The sequence below is a fragment of the Peromyscus californicus genome, unplaced genomic scaffold (genome assembly GCF_007827085.1).
Source record: "Peromyscus californicus insignis strain IS unplaced genomic scaffold, ASM782708v3 Scaffold_3__1_contigs__length_106647218, whole genome shotgun sequence".
Classification (NCBI taxonomy): Eukaryota; Metazoa; Chordata; class Mammalia; order Rodentia; family Cricetidae; genus Peromyscus; species Peromyscus californicus.
The window spans coordinates 8,609,374-8,636,111 of NW_026294551.1; the positions used below are offsets into that span (position 1 = coordinate 8,609,374).

Sequence of the window (26,738 nt, forward strand, 5' to 3'; positions counted from 1 at the left end):
TACCTAGAGAGTTGACCAAGACCCTGCTCCATGGGCTGTCTTCTTGCCTGCCCCGTCCTCACCACTGTCATCCCTCACAGCTTCCCTCAGAAATCTCACCTGGGATTTCTCTATCGCCCTTCCCCTAAGTGTTGTTCCCCACCAAGGCCCACTCTTCTGACGTCGGCCTTGCAGGTCCAAAGTTCAATCCCAGTCTCTTCCTGAGAGTTTTCCAGGTCTCCAGGGTCAGAGAAACTCCTGTGAGTGAGCACGGAGCAGTGGGAAGGGATATTGGAGGGGGGTTTTAGCAGGAAATGTAGCCCCAGACGCTGAGAAATGGGAGGGTGGACTGGTTCAGAATGGAGAAGCATGCAGGTAGTTTTCAGGTTCTGAGCCCCAGAAGCCTGGGTCCTTGTGAGCTCCAGAAGGCTAGGGAGAGAAGTCCTTGTGAGCCCCAGAAGGTGGGAAAGAGAGGTCCTTGTGAGCCTGAGAAGGCTGGGGAGAGAAGTCCTTGTGAGCCCCAGAAGGCTGGGGAGAGAGGTCCTTGTGAGCCCCAGAAAGTGGGGGAGAGAGATCCTTGTGAGTCACAGAAGGCTAGGGAGGGAGTCCTTGTGAGCCCCAGAAGGTGTGGGAGAGAGAAGTCCTTGTGAGCCCCAGAAGGCTGGGGAGAGAGGTCCTTGTGAGCCCCAGAAGGCTGGAGAGAGAGGTCCTTGTGAGCCACAGAAAGTGGGGGAGAGAAGTCCTTGTGAGCCCCAGAAAGTGGGGGAGAGAGGTCCTTGTGAGCCACAGAAGGCTGGGGAGAGAGTCCTTGTGAGCCCCCAGAAGGTGTGGGAGAGAGGTCCTTGTGAGCCACAGAAGGCTGGGGGAGAAAGGTCCTTGTGAGCCCCAGAAGCTGTGGGAGAGAGGTCTTTGTGAGCCCCAGAAGGTGGGGGAGAGGTCTTTTTTCAGACTCAAATATAGGAACCAGGAAAGGCCATTTACTGAAAGAGCCTGAGTACAGGCCTAAGGGACAGCCATAGCCAATCCAAGGCCTGCAGCCACTGTGGTGCCTCCTTAACCTTAGACCCCTAGAGAATGGGATCCCTGCCTGTGAGAATACACTCAACTTGACCATGAGCATGGCCTCTGGCCAGGGACCTCCTGCTACATCCAAAACCACTTCCAAAACTTGATGGCTTAAACAAACTACCACCCATCATTCCTCTGCCAGCCCCTCCTAGTTTCTGATAGTCCACTTAGGCTAACTCCTCGGGGAGCCTGAGACTGGCCCCCTCATGTGGCCTCTCCTTCCTGACATGGAGGACCCTGCGTCAGATGGAAGACTCAGGGTCATGGTCTAAGAGGCACATGTAGAAGCTGCAAGTCTACTGAAACCTGTGCTGCCACACTCTGGGAGAATACTCTGGGGGACGCACCACAAGGCCAGCCCAGATTTGGGAGAGGGAGACAGATTCTACAACCTGGAAAAACTGCAGAAAAATACCAGGTTTGCTCTCCCAGTCCCCGAGCTTTTGCTCAGCCTTGGCCAGTGTCCAGTGGCTTCTCAATCACCTTTTCCAGATGGTGGCTCCCAGGCAGGTACCCTTGGGCCTAATTAACACGGTTCTGGTCTACTTCATCCAGAAGTTGCCTCTGAAGTCACCTGCAAGGGTGACTTTGGAGAGTCCAGAGAGAACATGTTGGAGCAGGTGGGTTGGAGGAGCAGCAGGGGGCGGTGGGAGGGGGGCAGAGTGATGGGGCTGGCTCTAGATGCCGGTCTGAGCGAGTGTTCTGAGGACAGAGGAGAGTCCACTCAGGGGACACAGCCATCACAGATGAGCACCTGGTACCCATGCAGCACCAGCGTGGGCACTACCCCCAGGCTGCCTGCAGGTGGGGTTTGCCTGGCTGCGTGAGCCTCAGGCCAGTATCAGGACCATAAGGAGGAGAGACGGCTTTGTTCCTTCCCGCCAAGGTAGAAGAGTGAGTGAGCAAGAGCAGCAGCAATGACAGTGGTGCTGAGTCAGACCACGTGTGTGGCGTGCCTTATGGCAGGCCCTGAGCAGGCCCGTGTTGTCACACTTAAACCTCAGGGTATCACTTCAGGCGGGAGCAATGGCGTGTTCTGCCACCTGCTAGCTGTGAGACCCTGAGGCACGCCACTTAACCTCTCTGGGCCTTGGTTCCTTCATCTTCTCCAACTGACCAATGGAGACACAGTTCTGACGTGGGGTGGTTAATAAGGTGAAGAAGAGAAAGACAGGAAAGATCCATTACTGTGACCTGCCTTGGGGAGGGAGTGATAAGCCAGGCATGTAAACAAAAAGCTTACATATATAGTCTAGTTCCGCGGTGTAGATAGAGAGCCAAGACAATGGAGAAACTCAGCCATACCTTGCCAGGGGGAGGGTAGGTCATCGCCGACCTTGAGTCCGGTCAGCCTGGGTCAGGGAACTCAGTCTGATTACACCCAGTATAGTGCCTGGGTTGCTGGTGGTGGGCACTGCAGGGTGCCAGGGAGGTCTCTTCCCAGTCTCCCCCCACCCACCTGCCTAGCAAGTTTCAGGGAGTCCCTGGAGCCCCTTGGCTCAGCCTCCAGGCTTATCAACATCCATTCATCCCACCGACATCTGGCCTGGGGAAATCAGGAGCCTGAGGCAGCCCGGGGAGCAGCATTGGGCTGGGTAGGAAGCTCATGCCAGCTGGGCAGAGCCAGGCAGGGTTCATTGTATCACAGCTCACCTGTGCCCACCCAGTACCCACCTCAGTGGTCACTCAGTGTAGCCATTGCATGCTTACCCCTCCTCGTGATGCCTAGTGACAATTGAAGGGGTCTGTTGCCAAGTCATCTGTGCCCACAGATACACAAATCCTCATCCTCTTAAGGTCCCAGGGATCCGGAGATGCTGTGGAAGGGATAAAATTTAACACCATCCATTCTGTCTCCAGGAAAGTCCCCTCTGTGATCTTGGTAAGTGGTCATAGGAATGGATGGACCAGAGGTGTAGCTGAGGATCAGTACGGCTCTAACCCACCACAGCAAGTGTTCATCCAATTGTAGGGATGATGGCATCACTGTGGTTGCTGCCGTTGTTGCCGTTAATATGCAGAGCCCCACATAGCATCTGGCCATGGAGCGTTCCAGGGAGGGTGGAATGAGTCACAATGACGATGAGCTATACAGAAAAGCATATTTCCTGGCTCCTGACTCAGTTTCTGAGACCTAGCTAAGCTGTTGGCAGCCAGCTCTGCTATGAGGTAACTTACACATTCGCAAATATCCCCAGGCCATGCAAAGTCATGCAAAACTCTGCACGGCTTGTGGGGGAGGAAGAGGGGACATGGCACTCAGAATCTTCATGGTGGCCACACAGAAAAGGAGAGGTCTCTGATAAAGGTAGCTGTGCGGCTTTGCAGGTGTTCACTGGCTAAGAAAAGCGGAAGCGCTACAACAGGGGTAGTGCTTTGTTGGAAAGGCTGAAAGTGGGCTTTTGAAGTGGGCGTCAGAAGGAATGCAGCTGGTGAGCTGTTGTGCAGTGGTGGCGGAAGAGCCATCTAAAATCAAAAAGAATATCTTCACTCAGGTGTGGGTGGGTAGCACCCGCAGGGAACCGAGGACCCTACAGGTTTGAATATTTGGTGCATACGTGGTTCAGGTAGATCCAGATCTCTGCACGTGCCTGTTGTCTCTTGAAGACAAAACCATGCATAGGACCTACATGAATTGGGCCATCGGCATTCTGTAGTGGCCCCACCCCACCCTGAGGATCTGTGGGATATAATGGTTGCTGGGGGAGGAAGAGGCATTTACTTTAGTGATGTAGCCCATGCTCTGGTAAACAACCCCTTACACATGCTTCTGAAAGTGCCATAGTGAAATTCACTGGGACACACACACATACACACACACACACACACACACACACACACACACACACGCCATGAAAGTAGAAGAGAGATTTAGTTAAGAAGAGAAGGGGTATTCCCACAACTGTGAGGGAGACAAGAGAGAATAATAGGAGCTGAATATGATCAAAATACATTATATATCGCCAGTGTTATATACACAGGCTAGAGAGATGGCTTGGTGATTCAGAGCACTGCTGCTCTTCCTAGGACCTGAGTTCAAATCCCAGAACCCATGTTGGGCAGCTCACAACCACCTGTAACTCCAGCTCCAGGGAATCTGACACCTTCTTCTTGCATCCTCACACAGTTACACTTACAGCTCCACGATGCAGGGAAGACAGTATAGAAACACAAAGAAGCCAGTCACATCGCACCCTAGAGCAGAGAGAGAATAAATACATGCATACTTACTTGTTTGCTCTGATGGGTATCTCCACTCTTACACAGTTCAGGATCCCCTACCTAGAGAATGGTGTCACCCAAGGTGGGTTGGGTCTTCCCACATTAATTAATTTAGTTAAGACAATTCCTCATTGAGACTCTTTTCCCAAGCGATTCTAGGTTGTGTCAAGTTGGTGATTAAAGCTACTCATCATCTACTAAAACCCATTATTATATATAATTATTAATAATATATGCCAATAAATAACTTTTAAAACCATGTATATGCATTTCTAAAATGCACAGGTGCTCGGAGCATTCCTCAGCCTTTCTTCAGAATTAGACAAATGTGAATTTTCAAAGCAAGCCTTCCAGCCAACCAGCCTGTACTTATATTTCTTGTTGGGCAGCTACCCTGATTTTGTCCCATTTTTGAGATGAAGTATCTAAGGTTTGATAAGGTTCAGTCCTTTGTCTGAGGTCACATGCTCCATAGACAGTGGAGCAGCTGAAACTGGAGCAAGGATGGGCTGAGGTCATAGCATGGGCCCTTTAAGACTGTTTTTTTGATGACCCCATCAGAGTCATTTCCCAGATGGGGAAACTGAGGACAGATGAGGCTGCACTCTGCCCCTTACTAGCTCTAGGAGCTCTTCTGTTCTGAAGCCTTACTTCTGACCTCAAGACAGTCCAGGGTGGCTAACATGGCCTCACCTCAGCCTTCCCCTCATCACAGACAGTCCAGGATGGCTAACATGGCCTCACCTCAGCCTCCCTCTCATCACAGACAGTCCAGGGTAGCTAACATGGGCTCTTTTTCCTTCCATGGGGAGCCCAGGTTGTACCACACTTCAAGTGGCAGGTCTGGGGGAAGGCTTCCTCCTCTTGGTCAGTCCCACCTGAGCTTTGGAGATGTTTCCAGCCTAAGCCATCATTCCCCATGGTTTCCAATGTCTTCCCTTCTACCCCTCACCCCTTCCCCAGGAATCTGAAGCTACCATACAGAATTCTTTCTACTTCCTGGGCACAAGACCCCAGAACCCACCTCCTCTCCCTGAAGATGGCTCCCGTCCCTTATTCTCTCCAACTGCTCCCTTCTGCCATAGTTCAAACCTGCTCAAGGATCACGAAGCCCCTCTGTGATCCTCGTTCTACCCACATGCTCTTTGGATTTTCCGTCCTCCTCACTCTTCTCCTCAGTCCATGTCCTGGCTAGGTGTATGTCAACTTGACACAAGCGAGAGTCATTAGCACAAGGGACTCTCCCGTGAGAAAAGTGCCTCCATAAGATCGGCCTGAGGGCAGGTGTGTAGGGCATTTTCTTAACTAGTCATTGATGTGGGAGAACTCAGACCTCTGTGAGTGGTGCCACCCCTGGGCAGGTGACCCTGTAGTTTATAAGAAAGCAGGCTGAGCAAGCCATGGGGAACAAGCCAGTAAGCAGCATTCCTCCATGGCCTCTGTATCAGTTCTTGCTTCCAGGTTCCTGCTCTGAGTTCCTGCCTGAGTTCCTAGCCTGGCTTCCCTCAGTGATTGACTTCTAAGCCATAAGATGAAATAAACCCGCTCCTCCCCAAGTTACTTTTGGTCATGGGGTTTTATCACATCAATAGAAACCACAAGACAGCCAGGACCTGCTATCACACTTATTCAATCCCTTCTCTCCTCATAACTACCCCCCCCAACAAGGGTTGTCGGAGTTTTTGTGCCAAGTCAAAGACACCTGTCCATCATCCCCAGTCTCCAACACCATCCCATCTCCCTTGTGGCAAAGACCAAATTAGCCTGCCATTGACCTTGACTGTCTCATCTCTCTACCAGCTGAACATGGGTTCTGTGACCATGTTTCTCCATACCAGGCTAGGCAAACCCTCTCTGGGAAGGGATCTTGAGGGGCCTTTTCTGAGACTCTGAGAGACACACTGGGTGCCACTGCTCTCGTCCATGGTGACACTAGAGCAGCCACGGACGATGCAAATGGTGCCTGGGCTTGCTTGCAGGTACTGAGACTTGAATTTCATGCAATTTTTACCTCTCACAAAATTGTCTTCTTTTGGGTTTGTTCCAAAACCTACCTGTGTAAATACTATTCTTAGTACGCTATTGTAGATTTGAAGTGCCGTGGTTTGCCTTCCTGCTGTATACCTGGCTTAACATCCTCCCGGGATTCTTTTGTCCTGAAGGAAGACCCAAACTCCTTAGCCTGGCCCAGGAGAGCCTATGGGACTCACAGGACCATCAGCCCAGCCTCTTTCCCGCCCACCCTCATCTCTATTCAAAGCCATGTTGGATGACTGGTTGTCCTGGATCTGGCTCTCCGACATCTGTTTGTCATGCTTCTCCACCCCCATCCCTCCTCCCCTCCTCTCCCCTTTGACAACAGCTACTTCCCAAAACCTTTCCTTCAGCTGCTCCCAGATCCCTGCCCTCCCTCCGTCTCGGGCCCTCCCACCACCCCACCCCTAAGCCCACCCACCCTAATCTTTGAGCACCTACAGAGCTAGAACCTCAGTCATTAGGTGATAACTATCCTTGAGGGGGACCCCTTGTTACAGAATGAACTGTGTCCCCTTTTCTCCCAAAATGTATGACGAACCTTCAGCCCCTGGCACCTCAGAATGAGGCTTCCTTGCAAATGTAGTCAGCTCAGATGAAGTCACACCGGAGTTAGTGAGGTGACCAACACAATGACTGACTTACAAGAGGGAACAAAGATGCAAGAAGAAGCCATAGGAAGATGGGGCACAGCTTAGAGAGATGCAGCCAAGGAATACATGGGAGCCATGAGAGCTGGGACAGGCAAGGTCCTCCCTGGAGCCTTGGCAGGGGTGGGGGGTGGGGGAGGGGGCACTTAGATCCCAGCTACACCTTGACTTCAAACTGCTGACCCTCAAGTCTGTAAAAGAAGTTTCTATTGGGCTGAGCCACCAGATTCCTGACACTTTGTCATTAGAACAAACAAATTGGCCCTTGGATACAATAGAGACTCATGTCCCCAAACACCTGGCCACTCGATTCAGGACCCTCCTGCTGTGGAGGAAGAGGAGGGCACCAAGGCCCAGATTGTACTGCACTGGACAGGTCTAACCCAGACTGGGAGACAGTTTGCCCCTGCAAACCCTGGGATTGGATGAGGCCTGCAGGAGACAGGCCATGAAACTGCCCCCAGCCCTACCCATGTGGTCAGGCCTCCCTGAACCAGCCCTTGGCTCCTTAAGACCCGCTTCCCATGTGATCTCTTTATCAGTGTGCTTTGATTTGCTTTCTTTCTGCCTTGGAGTGAGAAGGATCATAATGAATCATAAGCAGGTGCCAGGTGCCCAGGACAAAAGAGCCCTCCTGGCCCTAGGGCAGGAAGCCAGATGATGGGGCTGTTCTCTGGGAAGAAACCTTCAAGCCATGCTTGAGAGCCACCAAAGCAGAGCGAGAAGCCACACTCCCTCAGCTTGTGATTGTGTTTCCTTTTCTTTGATTTTTAGCATAATAACCACACTGTCCCCAATCAAGCCTTGGGATTTCTTACTTCCCAATCCATATATATGTCCAAACTGAGAGATCTCTGGGTGAATTCCTTGTACCCCAGATAAGTGCTGTCCTCCACAGCCCTTCATTGTTTCCTGCTCTTGATAGTACATTTGGACACCTCCTGGCTGGATGACCTAGGGTATGTCCGGCCTCTCTGAGCCCAGGCCTTACAATGAAAAGATGGTTAGCCTCCACCTGTGGTTCACATGGGATAGTAAACCAAATGATGACATCAAGTTTTTGACTCAGAACCCATTTCCACTCCCATTATGGGAGGAGGATCTCTGCTTTTGCTCCAGACAGAGATGATTCCACCAACCACTGCCGAGTGGCTAGCCCCATTCCCAGCCCTGACCCACCCTTCTCTCCCCTCAATGGCCCACTCAACTTTCACTCCCATTTTCTCATCCAGCCAGTTACAGGTTGAATGGGAAATGACCCCCAACAGGCTCATGTATTGAAATATTTGGTCCCTGGTTGGTGGTGCTATTTGAAAAAGTTCTGGAAACTTTAGTTGTCACTGAAGGTGAGCCCTTGAAGATTATACCTGGTCCCCAGCCCCCTCCTTGCTCTCTGATTCCCGTCCCCCATGAGGTGAACAGCTTCTTCCCCCATGATGCCCAAGCATAGGTGACCTAGCAACCCTGGGCTGAACTCACGCAAAATGTAAACCAAAACAAACCTTTGCTTCTTGTCTTCTTGGGTGTTTGGTTACAATGCTGCTGAAGTAACATGGGCCTCTTCTGGGGTCCCAGGCTGATAGATAACAACTTAATGAAGTCTTTCTCCTTGTTCATTGAGAGCAGTTAATTGGCCCAGAAGGTCATAGGGTTGATGGACAGTCAGCCCAAGCCAGGGCTGTCACAGTGTTAGCAGCCCTGGCTCAATAACACTGCCAGCCCTCTCACTGAGGATCGATCATAACAGCATGGGCTGCCCCAGGGGAGGCTCAGGGTGGCCAGGAGGCCAGGGCAAGCCAGGACAGCTGAAGACAATTCCTTTATTTCTGAAGCAAGTGCCCATTGCAAGGGGTCCTATGAGCATGAGCCCATGGTTTACAGCCTCTGAACACCATCTTCAGGGGCCAGAGGGACTCCAACTCCAGACTGGACTCCCAAGCCACCCGTTTCTTAAGAATCTTCAGGGGTTGACCAGATGGCTCAACAGGGCCAGGTGTCTTTCACCAGGCCTGACAACCTAGGTTTGCCACATAGGAGAGAACTGGACTCCTGAAGTTGTCCCTTAACCTCCACACACATGCCCACACATGTGCATGAATATAGTAAATAGATTAATCAATAAATTTATTCATTAAAATGTAATTTAAAATAACAATTTTCAGAGCAACTGGACCCTCCATCTACTACTACACACGAAAGCCTGTGACCTCCATCATCCCTCCAGGATCCCCAGAAAGAGTTTTCCTTCCTGTGTCCACTTCAGTCTGTGTTAGTTCCCTCCAACTGCCATGACAGATCATCACATGACAGATCATCACATGACAGATCATTACATACTTAAGGACTTGAACCGGGGCATCCCTCAGTGGTAGAATGCTTGCCTAGCATGTTCAGGCTTGTCCCCATCAACACACACACACTCTCCATAACACACACACATACACACACACACATACACACACACACACACACACACACACACACACACACACACACACACACCTACCTTTTAAGTAAGATAACACTTACAGGGTCCAGAGTTAGAATTTCAGTATCTCCTTTTTAGATACACGTATTTTTATTTTATATGTATGCATATGTCTGTGGGCCATGTGCATGCAGTACCCAGAGGCCAGAAGAAAGCATCAGACCCCCTGGGACTGGAATTATAGATGATTCTGAGCCACCATGTGGGTGCTGGGAATCAAACCTGGATCCTCTGAAAGAGCAGGCAGTACTCTTAACTGCTGAGCTGTCTCTCCAGCCCCCAGAAACTCTTTTATGGAGACACAAATCAACCAAAACACAGCATCAAATGGCACATTTTTGACCTTTGGGGAGTAGAGCATGGACAGCTTTAGGGCATCCTTAGGCCTTCCCTATTGGCCATTCCAACTCAGTTATCTAGAAATTAAGTGTGTGACAGTCTAGGCAAGATGGAGGGATGGCAGCCATGACCTTGGGGAATACATTAATTACTTTTTTTTCTTTGCTATGACAAAATACTTCATAGAATACTTTGGAAGGTCTCAGTTTGGCTCATAGTTCAGGGGATTCAGAGGGCACAGTGGCTGGTGGCTCTGCCTATAGTTACATGGTTTGTTGTGTCTTAGTGGAGCAGGAAGCAGGGCATTCAGGCTAGAAGTGGGGCAGGGTTCTAAGCTCTAAAGCTCATGCTGTCGTGTAAGAAATGCCCTCCATAGGCTCATGTATTTGGACACTTGGTCCCCAGATGGTGGCTCCATTTGGGGAGGTTATAGGACCTTTAGGAGGTGGAGCCTTGTTGGAGGAAGTACCTCACTCTGAACAATCTTTGAGGTTAGATAGCCAGGCCATGATTCTATTGCTCTATCTGTCTCTGTCTCTATCTGTGTGTGTGTGTGTATGTCTGTGTGTGTGTCTGTGTCTGTGTCTGTGTCTGTGTCTGTCTGTCTGTCTGTCTATCACTGTCTGCCTGTATCTCTTTGTCTCTCTCTCTCTCTCTCTCTCTCTCCCTCCCACTCCCACCCCACCCGCTGTGTATGTGTCTGTATGTGTACATGTATGAAATGTGATCAGCCAGCTTCCTGCCCCTGCCAATATGCCTGCCTGTTGCAATGTTTTCCCCATCACAAAGGACTCTATCCTTCTGCAACTATGAGCCAAAATAACCATTTTCAAATTGGTTTTCTCAGGGTATTTTATCACAGCAATAGAAAAGTAACGAATTCAGGCCCATCTTCCATGGTGTACTTCCTCCATACTAGACCCCACCTCCTAAAGCAAACACAGCACCTGTGGTAGTTTGAGAGTAATTGGCCCCCATAAGCTCATTGGGAGTAGCGCTATTAGAAGGTGTGGCTTTGTTAGAGTAGGTATGGCCTTGTTGGAGGAAGTGTGTCACTGTGGGGGTGGACTTTGAGGTCTTCTATACTCAAGCTGTGCCCAGTGTCTCAGACCACTTCCTGTTGCCTGCTGTTCAAGACTCTCAGCTCCTTCTCCAGCACTGTCTGCCTGCACACCACCATGTCACACCATGATGATAATGGCCTAAACCTCTGAAAATGTAAGCCACCACAATTAAATGTTTTCCTTTATAAGAGTTGCCGTGGTCATGGTGTCACTTCACAGCAATAGAAACCCTAACTAAGACAGCCACATGCTGGGGACAGAGTGTTCAAATACATGAGCCTGTGGGGGACACTTGACATTCAAAACCATACCAGGGAGACATGTGCCAGTAACCAGGATGTTAAAATTAAGTTGTGATAAACACACCAGCTCTGGCAAAAAGAAGACCCTGGGAGATGGCAGGGAGATTCCAGAAAGGGCTCTGGAGGAGATGCCTTGGCTGAAAATACAGAGGAGCCTTCCAGGATGAGATGTCGAGTTTGGAGACGGGACCAGCTGCTTTCACCCAAAGCTGCCAGACAGGAGTTTGCTCAAGCCTGAGAATGTGCTGTTTGGGGCCTTCCACATCCTAGAGACAGGGCTGGGTCTTCAGGGGCCCTGAAGCTCAGACCAGTTCCTGTTCGCTGCTGCTACCCTTCATATAACCAAATGCTGGCTACTGACTATTTCCCTCCTCACCTGTATCGCAAGAGGATATTCTCAGTATGCCCAGAGTCTCAGCCTCCCCCGCACCCCACATGCCTATGTGGACCAGCAGGGGTGTATGGAAACAGACCCTGCTGCCTGGCCCAGCATCAGCTTGTCCCCATGTTCTGAAGATGGTACATTATTTGAGGTTCAACCCATGTTGAGGTTCAACATAGAAACAGACTCAATAAGATATCTGTGTGTATGATAGTATATCATCCTATATGTGAGATTTCAGATGAGATTTTGAGACCAAGAAGTCTCACAATCTGAAACTTGAGACCCAAGAAAGATAGGTGGGTAAAACACATTAGTATAAAGGCCTGAAAACTGGGGAGGCCACACTTCTAAAAGTCCAAGGGCTGGAGTACCAGGGACTTTAGTATCTGAGGCCAAGAGGAGGTGGACATCCCAGCTCAAGATCCAGTCTCTCCCTTCTCTGACATTCTGTTCTGCTACAGCAGCCATCAAGGACTGGAAAATGTCTAGTCATGTTGTGAGGGTAGTCTCCTTTACTCCGTCCTCCAGTTCAAATGTTGGTCTCTCCCTAAAGCCCCTTCACGGACACCCAGAATCAGTAGATACCAGCTTGCTGTGGGGTGGTCAACCTCAACTGTCAACTTGTCTGGATTTTGGAATCACCTAGGAGACACACCTCTGGGCATGAGTATTTTTTTCAGAGGTTTCATTGAGGAAAGACCATCCATCTTGAGTGCACGTGGCACCATCTCATGGGTGTCCCAGACTGAGTAAAAGGAAAAAAGCAGACTGAACACCAGCACCCATCCCTCTGATTCCTGACTGTAAATAGGGTGTGACCAGCTGTCTCACTCCCCTGCCCCAATGCCTCCCCTGCCACGGTGCCTCCCCTGCCACAAGGATGAACTGTGTCCTCTCAAACTGTAAGCCAATATAACTCCTTCGTCTTTCAAGTTTTTCTCAAGTGCTTGATCACATCAATGAGAAAAGTGACTAACCCTGAGTGTCCCTTAGCCTGGTCAGGTTGACTCCTACAATCAGCTGTCAGCATCACGGGTTCCTCCCCATCCTGGCCACAATGAACATCATCCCTACGTCTTCCAGGGCTCTAGGTGGCAGGATGAACCTGCCATGCTCCTGTCTGCCCACTTGTGTGTCTTAATATCCAAATGTCCATCTAAGACCCTCTTTAGCCTCCCAAGGATTCTGGCAGACCTTGCTTCCCTGTCTGGGCCCACTGGCCATCTTGCCAGGCTCCTATTCCTTCCCATGGGTTCCTCATCAGCAGGTTACTCCCACCCTGGCCAGAGTACGACATCCTTCCCCAGATGCCAGTGCAGAAACCAGTTGAGTGTGTGTCAGACTCTTACCTGAGACCTAGGAGGGAATTACAACACGGGACAAAAGCTGCTTAAAATAGAAGAGCGAAATCATTGCTCCCAGATTGTCCCTCAGGTGCTCACCATGACGTCAGCCTCAGACTCCCTGTGCTTCCTGTGCAGGGGAGTCTGTCTCTCTCTCTCTCTCTCTCTCTCTCTCTCTCTCTCTCTCTCTCTCTCTCTCTCTCTTCCTCCTTCCCTCTCTTCTTCTCTATCCTTTCCCTCCCCCTCTCCTACCCCCTAGTCCTCAACTCCATGAAGTAAGGTTTCTTGGGGCTGCTTTCAGTTAGGGTGACCTTATCATCCATCCCAAGGTGGCCGCAGCTGTCTCAACCCTTTCCATTCCTTGGCGCCCCTTTACACCATCAAAGGGCCCACTGCAGGGGGCAGTGAGATGACTGGGTAGATAAAGGTGACTGCTGTCAAGCCTGATGCACTGGCTTCAATCCTGGGGACACACATGGTGGAAGGAGAGAACTGACTCCTGCAAGCTGCCCTCTGACCTCGCACGCATGCCCATGTTCACAAAATAAATAAGTAAAATATAACTTAATGTCTTTTCAGAGGCTCAGTGCAGGCTTCACACAAGCCGTCCAGCACCTCCGTTCCAAGCCTCCCTTATATGACCATCTTCTGGATCCAGTTCTTAGCCTGCTCAAAACGTTTCTCTCCTGCTGTGCATGGTGTCTCATGTCTGTAAAAATCCCAGTACCCAGGGCAATGAGGCTGGAGAATTACAGTGAGTTCTAGATAAACCCGGGTTGCAGAAAGGGGTCTGAGAGCTAAGTGTGGTGGTGCACACCTTTCATCCCAGTGCTCTGAGGCCAAGACAGGCATATTTTTGTGAGTTCCGGGATGGCCAGGGCTACCAGGTGAGACACTGTCTCAAAAAAGAAAAAGAAAAGCTATCTAAATCAACAGCCCGCTTCCACTATCTTTCACAGTTCTTCACGTGTAAGAGAGCAGGCAAACTATTCTTCAAAGTCAACCCCAGGAATGAAGAGCTCCAAGATCCTGTGTGCATACCCAGGTCTCATATGCTCTACATGCCAGATTGCCCTGACATGCTATGTGGCCAGGACAGGTTAATTTCTGTCTCTGGACCCCATTTTTTACCCAGGAATGGAGACTCATGGGAGCTGTGCCTCATACGTTATTTCAGGGTTGATGTGAATCGGTTGTAAGTGTTGAAGCCTCAGGACACGGCGTTTCTTACAGCCACTGTGGCTGTTGTTAGGTGTGAGTTGCACGGTGGTGTGCTGTTACAGCACAGTATGTGTCCATGCCTCCCTGTGAATCACAGAGCCCTCTTTCCTGAAGACCTTTCATAAAAGCCAATTCCAGGAGGCTGGAGAGATGGCTCCAGCAGCTAAGGGTACAGACCTCTCGTCTAGAGGACCCAAGTTCAAATCCCAGAACCCATGCCAGACAGCTCACAGCCACCTGTAACTTCAGCTTCCCCAGAGCCAACACCCTCTTCTGGCCTCTGCAGGTACCCGTTCTTATATGCACAAACCCACACTCAACCCCACACACATAATTTAAAACAACAGCTAAAAACACTTAAAAAAAACAATTCCATCTCTAGTTGGCCAGGTCCCATACTTTCTTTGTCCCCTGTGTCATAAGCAACCTGAAGACATACACACTCACCGACATGCACACATGCACGCACCTACACACATGTATATGCACATATTGTGGTGCTTGCTATCTACTGCCCCAAACCCTATGAGAAGAGAATAGGAATGCTCACTCCCTGAGCCCAGTTGCCCAGTACTGACCCTGAAACCTGTATCAGTCCCAGCTGTCTATCAGCAGGTGGCAGGCACAGGATCCCTGCTGACCACCAGTGGACATAGTGACCCCTCTGAACATGTTTATATGAGGGAAAGTAGCCTAGTGAGAGCAGGTGCCCATGAGTGTGTATACCTATGAGTTTGCAGGCTGCTGGGTTCCCTGGCCGTCTACATACATGCACAATAGTGTGTATAAATGGTGGTGCATGCTGTGGATGTGCAGGCGTATACACTCTGTATGTGGCATGTGTGCTCCTTCTGTGTGCCCGTGCGCATGCACCCTTCCTCCATGTGAGCGTCTGGCATGCATCTCCAGGCGTCTGATTTATTAACCAGGACAATACAAGGAGAGTGTGCCTATTATTCCTGGTGTCCGCATCAGCTCCTGACAGCTTTGTGGAATTGAAATATCTTATTTAATGCGAGTAAGAATCATTTTAAATATCAACCATGACACTCAAGGACTCCAACCAAAAAGGGCATTGTGTGTTCCACCAAGCGCTGGGGACGATGCAGCACTTGTTAGGCAGTTATTTGCTCACTTTCTTGTCTCTTGTCTCTTAAAAATCCAATTATCTGTCCTGGTCCCCCTCCCCCATGGCTCTGCTGTACACTCTACCCCAGCCCTTCTCTTCATCTAGGAGGAGTAGACTGAGAGGCAGGGCCCTGTTGAATTCAATCAGGGGCGCACTTGGCAAGCGTCAGGACAGGGGTGGATTCTTGGTGTAGCTTCCGGCCCAGTCCAAAGCCCCTTCCCGGTGACCCTGTGCCCCCTCTGCACCCAGTTCCCTTGAGTCAGCTAATTGAGCAAAGCTCTCTGCATCCAAAAGAGTCCCCCATGCTCGGCAGATGTGACAGAGCCCAAGGCAGCGCTGGGTGAGCGATGGGAAGAGGTCTAAGACACAGTCACAGAGCAGGGGCCCGGGTTTGCCTGATTATAAAGGAGAGGGATTGGACATTTGAATTTGCTCACATTTGTGTAAAGAAGTTTCAAAGACACATTTGAGAAGCGACTACCTGTGAGTTTCTCCATGTGTGGGTTACAGGTCATCAATGACAGGCAGCTGGGATACAGGGAGGGTGGAACTGCCTACTATATGTTTTCTATTTTAGTCTTTGAGTTTTGACTCATGTAGGAAAAGTCCTATAATTAAGTGAGCCTTTGAAGGGACTGGAGCTGGGTGAATTCAGATGTTCAGAGCCAGCATCGGGCTCCTCCTTCTTGAAAATCAAAGGAAAGTGACTAGGCTAAGGGTTTAGAAGCCAAGCAAGGAAGTCTGAGCTCTCCTGGTGCTTAGAACAGTGTCATACCATGTTCTCTTCTTGGTCCTCCCCTCTGAGCCTCCCCACGTCATCCCAGAACCTTCCACCAGTGGCCCTTATATTTGCTCTCTCATTCAAAAAGTTTTTGTGCAGAAGCTGCCCTGTGCCTGGAGATATTCACATCCAAGATGGCCACCATCATGCCCACTTTACAGATAGGGAGTCTGAGGATCCAAAGCATCAGTAGCTCAGCCAAATGAAAAGCAATGAAAGTCTAGCATGCATCTCCTCTGCAGGAGAGTCCCAGCACTTTTCTCCCTCACCACATTTCCTCTTGGTGTGGCAGGACAGTCAGGAGCTGCTCATCCATGACATTTCATCCATGATCGTTCCTGATGGACCTGAACCAGCGCTGGCTCTTCCAGTTCCCTGCTGAGGCCAAGTGGCCACAGGTGAATGTGAGTAGACAGAGCTGTGGCCTGAGGGTGTGTGTCCTCCTAGCCATAGCAGGGGACACAATGACAATAATGAATGTGGTTACTGTCATTACCGGGGCTGCTTATGGTGTATGCTGAGTTTGCAAACCAAGACACAGACTGACTCCCTTCCATCCCAGGCGGGCAACAAGAGCCTCATTCTGGTGCTATGTATAGGGCCTCCCCTGGTAGAGAGGCAGTGTGAAGAAGTGTTGCTTTAAATAATGGTACCTGCAAGCCTGAAATAGGTCTCCCAGGCTGCAGCAAGTAGCTTACAGACAGTCAAGGGAGAGGAAGGTGGGAGAAGGGTGGGCAAGGCACTGCCAGTCCAGGGAGCATGCCTGCCCTCCACTACAGGACACGGGAGGGGCCTTCCCCAAAGCTCAGGGAACCGACTAGCAGCTTATGTCCTTCTTCATGACCCCCAGGTGGGGCCTGGGGCTGTCTGGCTGAAGGATGTGGACATCAGTCTTTGGCAGAAATTGGGTTTCATTAAAGTTTAAATTTTGCCACGCATCACTGACATTGGCAAACAAATTCAGCTTGAATGAGTCCCTGGTGCATTTTTTTATAATGTGTACTTAAATTCTATGCACAAAGTGAACTTTTTAAATTTTATCTTTAAAATAAAAGCCATCTATGTGTATGATAAAGATGATTCTAGTGACACAGAAAGATATAAATTTTTTAAAAAAGTATACATGTCCCTCCCCCAACTTCAGTCTTGGATTCTTCTCCCAAAAGAGAAAGAACACATTATGGATACACTGTCTCAAAAATATTTGTGTGGTTGTGTGTGTACACATGTGTGTATGTGTGCACATACAAATGAGTATTAGTACACACACACACACACACACACACACACACACACACACACACACACACACAAGTATACTGTTTCAATTTACCTAAATGATGTCCTAACATGTTACTATTTTTTTTTAACTTGAGGATAAGGTACAATCTAGACTGTTTTTATTGAGTCAGTTTCCAACCATTAAGAATTCGATAACACTTCTCCAAACAGCAATATCTAGGGATCCATTATCTCCTTGCTCCTAACACTCAGTTCTGAGGCTGTTTCGCCCCTCGCACAGCCTTGTATTTGTATTTTGATTCATGTACCTCTCCCGTCCCCCTGCTTTGATTTCCCTTCCTCACCCTGGGTGTCTTGGAGACTTTTCTAGTGCATCCCCACACAGGTGTTCTGCTCGCACTCGGGAACCACAGCATCATTTATTGATCTAATTCTGGTTTGATGGACGTGGCTGTTGCTTCCTAGTCTCTCTCTGCTTCTCTCTGCTCCCACAAGCAGTGCTACAGTGAACATCCTCATACATATTTTTTGTTCTGTCACACTGTTGCAAGCGTAACTAAAGAGCCCCCTCCAGGGGCTGGAGCGATGGCTCAGGGGTTGAGAGCGCTGACTACTCTTCCAGAGGTCCTGAGTTCAATTCCCAGCAACCACATGGTGGCTCACGACCATCTGTAATGAGATCTGACACCCTCTTCTGTGTACATAATAAATAAATAAATCTAAAAAAAAAAAAAAAAAAAAGAGCCCCCTCCAGGGAGCACAGTTCTTGTCCAAGAATTTACATGTTCTAATTGCCATAGATTTTTGCCCCAAAGGTATAGACCAATTCCCAGGACCACCAACAAACCTGCAGGGATACCTCCCCATTCTTCCCTTCCACGGCCCTTCCCCTTCCCTAACCTCCCCTTCCCCTCCCCTTCCCCTTCCTCCTCCCTTCCCTAACCTTCCTCTTCCCTTCCCTTCCCCCTTTGCCTCCCCTTCCTCTTCCTCTTCCCTTCCCCTCCCCTTCCCTAGCCTTCCCCCTCCCCTCCCCTTCCCTAACCTCCCCTTCCCTAGCCTCCCCTTCCCCTCCCTCTCCCCCTTCCATTCATTCTTGTGTTTTGACAATCTGACACACAAATAGGGTCTTGTGTGCTTTAATTCAGTTTCTTTCATTACAACAGAGGCCAAGTATCTTTTCATGAATTTCTCAGGCTTTTCTCTCTATTTCCCTTCCCCTGATGTTTTTTTTAAAAAAAAAAAAAAATATATCAGATTGCATTCTTTCACTTTCATTTATCACCATTGTGTGTGGATATGTGTGGGGTGTGCACACCTGTGGCTGGCACACATTTACTTGAGTTCTAGGGATAGAACTCGGGCCCCTCGGGTTTTGCTCGCTTTTACCTGCTGAGCTATCTCGCTGGCCTCCAGCGCCCATTTCTAAAAGCGGATCATCTTTCCAGACAACCTCTTCTCCCAACACCCTCTCAGATTCACCTACCCCTTTAAAGACACCATGCACTTTCCCCCACAGCTCCTTGGATCAGAGGGGTGGAGCAGCAAGCAAGGGGCAAGTACTTGGGACAGTGCTGAGAATAAAGAAGGGAACTATCTACTCTGAGAGAGCTTAGGTCCCTGCTGTCATCCCCAACAAGGGACAAGAGACAGACAAGACCTGTGGCCACTGGAATAGATAACAGGCTACAGCAACAAGAAGGTTCTGGTGATACTGCAGAGTCCGGGAAAAACTGTACACATGCTCAGTCACATACCAGAGTCGGGCAGTCCCCAGATGAAGGTGGATCTCTTAGGGGTGTGGCCTCAGCCTTGAGCTGGTTCACAGCCAGGCTCAGTGGGACCAGGACCCTGCCTCTTATTATGTGTGGAACTATAGGTCAGTGCGAAGGTGTATCTGATCCTTGGAACTCTTAAATGGCTTGCTAAGTACCCTCAAGAGTGTTAATGTTAATGTAAGGATCAAGACAAAGCTCCTCCAATGCCAGCAGGGACACATTGCAACTGTACAGAGAGCATATTAATGTAACACTAGCATAGGGAGCTTACAGAAAACTTAAATTTAAATTGTGTAAGTTACTTTTTATTAAGGTTCTTTTTATCATCTCAGAAATATCTTTTGGGGAGGGGTACTAGCCATTTGTATTTATTTTCTCTCTCTAGCACTTTATAATAATATTATTTTCTGTTTTTACAGTGGTTTTTGCTTGATTCAGTTTGCTCTTTGGTTGATTGGTTTTAATGATCTTGGCAAAGTTAAAAAGTTGATAGTCTTATATAGATTCATATTTTAAAGTGCTACTTGTCCATGGTATCCAAGAGTTGGGGAACTGCTGTATGAAATGAAGAAATCTATGAAAAGTGTCTGGAACACAGATGGTACCATCATTGGGAAGGGTCATGATGGTGGTGACCATGATGATGATGGCGGTGGAGAGGATGGTGGTCATGATGATGGGAATGGAGATGATGATAATGGTGGTGATAATGATAATGATAGTGGTGGTGGTGATAATGATGGTAATATCATGGTAGTGATAATAATAGTGATGATGGTGATAATCATGGAGAGGACAGTGATTATGATGATGATGGGGTGTTGATAATAATAATGACGGGTAATAATTATGATGATGGTGATGGTAGTTGAGATGTTGGCAGTGATAGTGGATGGTGGTGGTGATGGTAGTAACCATAATGTTGATGTGGTAGTAGTGATGTGGTGATGTTGGTAGTGATGGGATGAGGGGTGATGGTGAACATGGTGGGGAGAAATTATGGTGATGAGGATGGTGGTTATGTTGATGGTGACAGCAGCAGTGATGATGGTGAAGGTGGTAATGATGATTGTGGTGGTGGTATAGGTGATGATAACGACGGTGGTGGTGGTGGTGGTGGTGGTGGTAATGGTGGGAGAGGTAACAATGATTGTGCTGTTGGTGACAGGGCGGATGTTGATCATGGTGGTGGTGGTATGGGTGATGATGGAGAAGGTGGTAGTGGTGAATGGTTATGATGATGGTGACCGTGAGAGTGCTGATGGTTATGATGGTAGTGATGGTAATGTTATGGTAATGATGGTGGTGATGGTGATGTAATGGAAATGATGGTGATGGTAATTATGATTACGGCAGTGATGAAGATGGGTAATGGTAGGAGCAAAGATGGTGGTGGTGATTGTGGTGAGGCGGTGATAATGGTAGTGGTGATGATGATGGCGATGATGATGGGTCCATCCAGGCCAAGACTCTTATAAAACTAGCAGCTCCTATGAATGAGCTACTCCATCCCAGTCTTGGCATACCCTGGAAATAGATGGCTTTGAATTTGCCCACCAAGGTAGCTGGACAAACTCAAGGACCCTGAGAACTGGGGAGAGATATCAATGATCCTACCTCCTCTTTCCTCCGGGGATCCTGCTGGACTATTGCCTAGTGATACAAAAGGTTATCTCTCAGGGCCACTGTCCCCATCCCCACTTTACCTAGTGTCCTCTTGTTAGAACCCTCTTCACTGACCTGCATCATTCCTGCCTCTGCTCTCCTGCCACCTGCCCATCAAGGCCAACTCTGTGGTCCTTTGGGTGACAAGTGCCTGAGGAGCTGATTGAGGCCTTGGCTCTGAGTCAGGCATGTGGACAAGAGCCAAGCCCTCTGGCTCTGGAGGCTCTGTCCCCAGCTCCACTGGGTAGCACTGTATGTAGCATAAAGGAAGAGCTGATGGAGAACACTTGGGGAGATGTGTAAATTTCCCTGCCTCTGTCACCTGTCTCTTTTGATTAATACTCACGACACAGCCCTGTGCTGGCCAAAAACCAAATGTCCCCGTCTTCTCAGTGAGTCACAAGCAGGAGAGGACAACAGCCTCTAACCGAGCAGCCCTGGGAGGTGTGGTCATGGGCAGGGAGGCGTGGCCATGGGCAGGGAGGCGTGGCCATGGGCAGGGAGGCGTGGCCATGGGCAAAGGACTTTAAACTGAATCCTGAAGACATGAGCAAAGTCCTGTGGCCTACTGGAGGGGCCACATCCTATTGATAAGGACTTGCTAGGATCCCATAACATGGCCCAAGAACTTCCTCTAATCTTCATTCAGAGTAAGGTGACCCCATGACCTTTGACCCTGAGCACAACTTGACCTCTGCACCTCTAAAACTACCTACCTTAACTTATTGGCTATGTCATCTGTCTCCCAGGTACATGATCACCAGCCTGGACCGCACCCACGCTGGCTTCTACCGCTGCATCGTGCGCAATCCGGATGGGGGCCCTGCTACAGCGGCAGACTGAGGTCCAGGTGGCCTGTGAGTACAGTGGGGACTGGGGCAATAACGGGCCACTACTGCTGCCTTTCACCCCCTGTTGTAAGTCAGTGGAGCCCTTCCTGCATGGCCAGGTCAGTTCCTTTCATTGTACACCTGGTAGAACTGAGGCTCAGAGTGGGCATGGGAGCTCTCCAAAATCACACTGCTGATCAGTGGCTCTGGTTTCCTCTGTGCAGAGGCTGGAGAGCCAGACATTCCCCGGCACTTTGTTCCAGAAAAGCATTACCTTGATTCTGTCATCCTCTAGCTCATTCAGCAAGAGCAATGGTTACATTGACTTTACTGTCCTCCAGATAACTCACCTGGAGCAATCAGAGCAAAGGGTTCCCATGATCTTCAGGAGGCATTGGGAGACACCTCATGTGGGAGAATAATAACCCTAGGAGGGGGTAAGGAATGATGTATTGGGGCTCCCAGAAGTACCAAGGGGGCAGAGGGTAGAGGAATTGGTCATTACTCAACCTTTGTGGTTGAATCTTTCTCCTCAGTGCCACAAAAGCCCAGAGAGGCTTCCTCAGTAAGAGGGAACAGCAGTGGTCAGAACACTAGGTCCCCCCAGGGACCACCACCCCCCAAAAGCACTTGGCATCCCTTCCCCCAGACCCACTGCTTCCCAAAAGACCAGCTCCTTGCTGCAAAGGAGACCCCATGGTGGGTTCTTTTAAGCTGGCCAAGGACACATCGGTGGTCACAGAAGTCTGGGAAATTTTCCGCGAGTGCTGGAATTTTACAAGAGAAGCCACCTCTGAAAAGTAACAGTGGAGTGAATACCAGGGAGAGGCTGCTATGGGGAGAGAAGTTGAGGATAGAAAGCATAGAGAAAGGAGAAAGCCTCAAAGCCATGTCAAAGAATGTGTGTGATAATTAGGGAAAACAGCCGTAATCAAAATAAACCATAAACCAACCATCAAAGACAATTCAGTTCACACCCTAAGAGCAAAGCCCGAATCTCAACACTGGGTTTCAGGAAGCTGGCAGTACTAAAAGACGGCCATGGGGCATCTTACCTTAGTGCCAGGGATGCCCACCTTTGTGACATTTTGACAGAACGTTGTCATTTACAAAATTCACTCTCAAGAACCCTGCATTCTGCTGGGCAGTGGTGGCGCACGCCTTTAATCCCAGCACTCGGGAGGCAGAGGCAGGCGGATCTTTGTGAGTTCGAGGCCAGCCTGGTCTACATAGCGAGACCCAGGAAAGGTACAAAGCTGCACAGAGAAACCCTGTTTCGAAAAACAAAAACAAAAAAAAAAAAAAAAAAAAAAAAAGAACCCTGCATTCAAGTTACAAAAGAAAATACACATTCACAAAAATCTCATAATGTTTGAAGGACATTTCTTATTTTGTGTTGCCCACATTCATAACTATAGGGTACATGCAGCCCACGGACTGTGAATTGGACACACTAGCTTCTCATCATGTCCCAGAAACCTGCAGGCATGGAGCTGGGGGAAGCCTCCAGAGAGATTGTATGCCCCATGTGTATACATACACTCACATGCACATGTTCAAATGTATTCATAAAGGTCGATCTGTCTTTGATTTATGTGTGTAAGGAGAATGAACATATCTGTGTGCACGTGTGTACACATACACGTGTCTAAAATACACGTGTCTGGGTCAATATGCCTCTATGCAGCAGTGCATATGTTTGTGCAGATGTGTGTCCACACACTGCATGGATTTGTGTATGCAAATGTGCATACACACACACACACACACACACACACACACACACACACACACACACAGCCTGTGCTCACAGGTGTGTGTGTATGCATCTAGAGATGTGCAGATCTAACTTGACCTGTTCTTTCCTCTTGGGAGTGCAAGAGAGAACATGCTCTCCCAGCTTTCTCCATCAGTTTGTCTCTGTCTGTCTGTCTCTCTGTCTCTCTGTCTGTCTGTCTTCTTGCACAGGGTCACCATTCTAAGAGTGGGTGGTACCTGCTGTTTCTCCCAATCCCTGGCTCACCCTCCCCTCTTTTGCTATGCCCACCTGGGGGCGGGGGAGAAGCTGGCTCCTGTGGCTTCAAGCAGCTTGCTTCCCAGTGGCCTTTATAGGGATCCTGACAGGCCCCACCCCAGCTCCCGCCCCTCTAAAGAGGGCTTGTGACTTGTGTTCTAATGAGAAATTAATAAGGGCAGCTGTCTAACAACTAATGATAACGGCAGGGTCGTTTTTAAAAAAGATTCTTTACATGTTTTTAATTACAGCAATTAAGAGGAGTCAATAAAACCTCTCCCCTGACCCAGCCCCCTCCCTGGCCCCATGCAGAGTCTCTTCTTTGTGTTTTAAAAGTCGCCATAAATTTCTGCCATTGAACGAGTGGAATGAATGGCCAGGAGATCGGAAAGGTTCTCCAGACTTGGGATTTCCATGAGCCAGACTTTCACCACATCCAGGGCCTGTTGGTACCTCTCTGTTCCCCTCACCTGGGTGATGCCCCATCCTTCCCCTAGACCTTGCTGACATGCTCAGAATGGAATTTGCCATCCCATCCCATCCCACCCCACAATGCCAAACAGGGCATGGCAAGGGCCTGCTTGTCCTGGGAACCAGACCCACTTCCCTTGTTATCCGTGGGATTTGGCATCACTCTGTAGTCGTGAGGACTGGGCTGACACTGAAACGCCTCTGAGTGGCCAGCTTATCCTGGTTGCCCATCTACAGCGTGAGTGTGGAGAAAGGATGAGACGGCAGGGACTGTGCAGCCTCTTGGGGCAATGTGACAGGTTTGTCATGAGCGTCCATTGCGGGACGTTTACATCCATCACTAATGGCTGTAGCTAGCTACGCGTAGTGGCCTACGCCTGTCATCCCAGCTCTCAGGACTCTGGAAGAGAGGGATGTCAGTGGGTTACAGGCCAGCCTCAGAAACATGGCAATACCCTGCCTGGAGAAAAAATAATAATGAGTACAATTGCTGTAGTGTCCCACAGCATTCCCAACACTGTTCCAGGTAGTGATGATCCAGCAGGAAACACAATCAAGATCCCTCCCTCCAGGAAAGCTAAGCCGTCTATACATATAATATAATATTATCTATATGAGGCCCATGAATGAATGCACTGTATTACAAGGAAAAAAATGGAGCCGTATGAGAGGAATAAGGGAGAGGAACAGGAATCCTACTCCATGAAATAATGGAGAATGACCACTAAGGACGTGAAACTGAGCAGTCTGGTAGGAAGATGGGTGAGCCACATAGAAGCAAAGATCATCCGAAGCCAGGGAACAAGTATAAAGGCCCTGTGGTACACTTGAGGGTCTGGGCTTGGGGTGGCTGGAGCAGAGCGAGGCCAGCAGAGAGCCTCAGAGGTAGACTGGGGATATGGAGCTTTGGGTCAGACCATGGCATAGTACGCTGCCCTCAGAATGAGCTGGAAGTCATTGATGGTTGAGGCAGGGCTGAGGTAGGATCTGGTGGAGAGATGGGTGTTGTTTTCATGATAAATACATAAAACCACAAGGAGATACTTGGCTGTGTGCACCCAACTGACAAAACCCAGCCTGCAACCAGACCACGTGTGAAAGGGATACACCTATATAATTGGTAAATTGATGAGATTAAGGAAGTGGTGGGTGGCATAATTAGTCAAATTACCGTGTATGCACCCTTCCAGCCAGCAATTGCATCTTTGGAATGGTTGCCCTAGAGGTCTCCCCAGATCCTGTGTGCTGGGAGGGCCATGGGACGGTGGGGGGACACGGGGGGGGGGGGGGGTCTGTGCACAGCTTCAGCACCATGTGACCCAGGGAATTCCAGGCAGCTATGAAGATGACTGAACTGAAAGCCAGGATTTCAGTGGTGGTGGGGATGCCACAAGAACCACATTATCCATTTCCCCCCCCAAAAAAAAAAATCACAAGAGACCACATACAGAGTAATCCCAGAGGTGAATGTTTAAAAATAGGTTGAATTAGCCATGAAAAGCCTGAGTAATCCTGTTTATGAGGACATATGGGTAGGTGGCCCAGCATTCTGGGGAGAGGTTAGCCCTGAAAAGGCCAGAATGGGATGGGGAGGCAGCCAGGGAAGGGAACTGAGTACCCACAGTGTCCTGACTTTTGAGCTGGGTGTTGACTTTTTTCTTCAAATTATACATATAATTATATTCATTTTTGTATGCATGATCCATCTGAAGATTTAAAGATAAGTAGGTACAAGGATGTATTCTACAGTTAGAATTCTTACCTCACGGGCCCTTTTAAGCGCTAACAAAGACATCAAGCGTGAGCTCCAGGCCACATCCTGCTGTGCCTCAGGCCTGCGGTCCTCTGCTCCGGTGGGAGTGTGTCTGGAAGGCTGGCTAGGCCCTGCAGGGCATAACATGGTGGGTGGGTGGATGGATTAGCAGCATTTTGGGGAGTTAGCAAAGAGAGTGAGGAAAGTTCCCAGGGGACCTGGACCCAGCCTGACCTCCTCCAACCTGTTCCCCTGCCTCCCCCCGCCACCCCCCGGCTGTTCAGTACATCCCAGCTGTGTGCAATGAGCTGAAAAGTGTGTATGTATACAATGGATGCTGCCTGCTTGGTCCAGGGGCTCTCTGAGCAGATCCTAGAGCTCATGTGACATTGAAAAGGAGAGGATTCCTGGGGCCTGGGGGTCACGGTGGGGTAGGGACTCTGAAGTAGAAGCGTATAGGATGGGATCTATGCAGACCAGAGACCAAGGCTAACTAAGACCGTTTTTCCTCTACCCATCCCACTGTAAACATATACATGCATGCCCACCTACAACCATCCACACACGTGTGAAAACATCCAACCATCCAGCCCATCACACACACACACACACACACACACACACACACACACACACACACAACCATTTACTCTACATATATATATATATATATATATATATATATATATATCCCTCCACAAATACAGCCATCTATTCATAAAACCATACATAGCCACATGCAATCCATCCACCCATACATACAAACAACATATATATATAAACATAAAAAAACATAATTCAATAATCCATCCCTTTCTTCCTTTTCAGCTACCCACTCCCCATCAGTCCAGTCCTCCATGCTTCCATTCCCCATGCAGCCCTCCATCTCTCCATCCATGTAGTAACCTCACCCTACTGACCTTTTACTTGCTGCCTATACCCTTTCCTTCTGTCCCACCTTATAACTTTTTCCTTACAACATA

General features: G+C 49.2%; 1 protein-coding gene across 1 annotated transcript in view; it reads left to right on the top strand.

Moving 5' to 3' along the window:
• The window catches only part of Sdk2 (sidekick cell adhesion molecule 2), a 285,293-nt gene that overhangs the window by 137,884 nt on the left and 120,671 nt on the right, over positions 1 to 26,738 (top strand). The window contains 2 exon segments of the mRNA XM_052759781.1: positions 21,437 to 21,497; positions 21,499 to 21,544. Coding sequence (XP_052615741.1) covers positions 21,437 to 21,497; positions 21,499 to 21,544 — 107 coding nt within the window.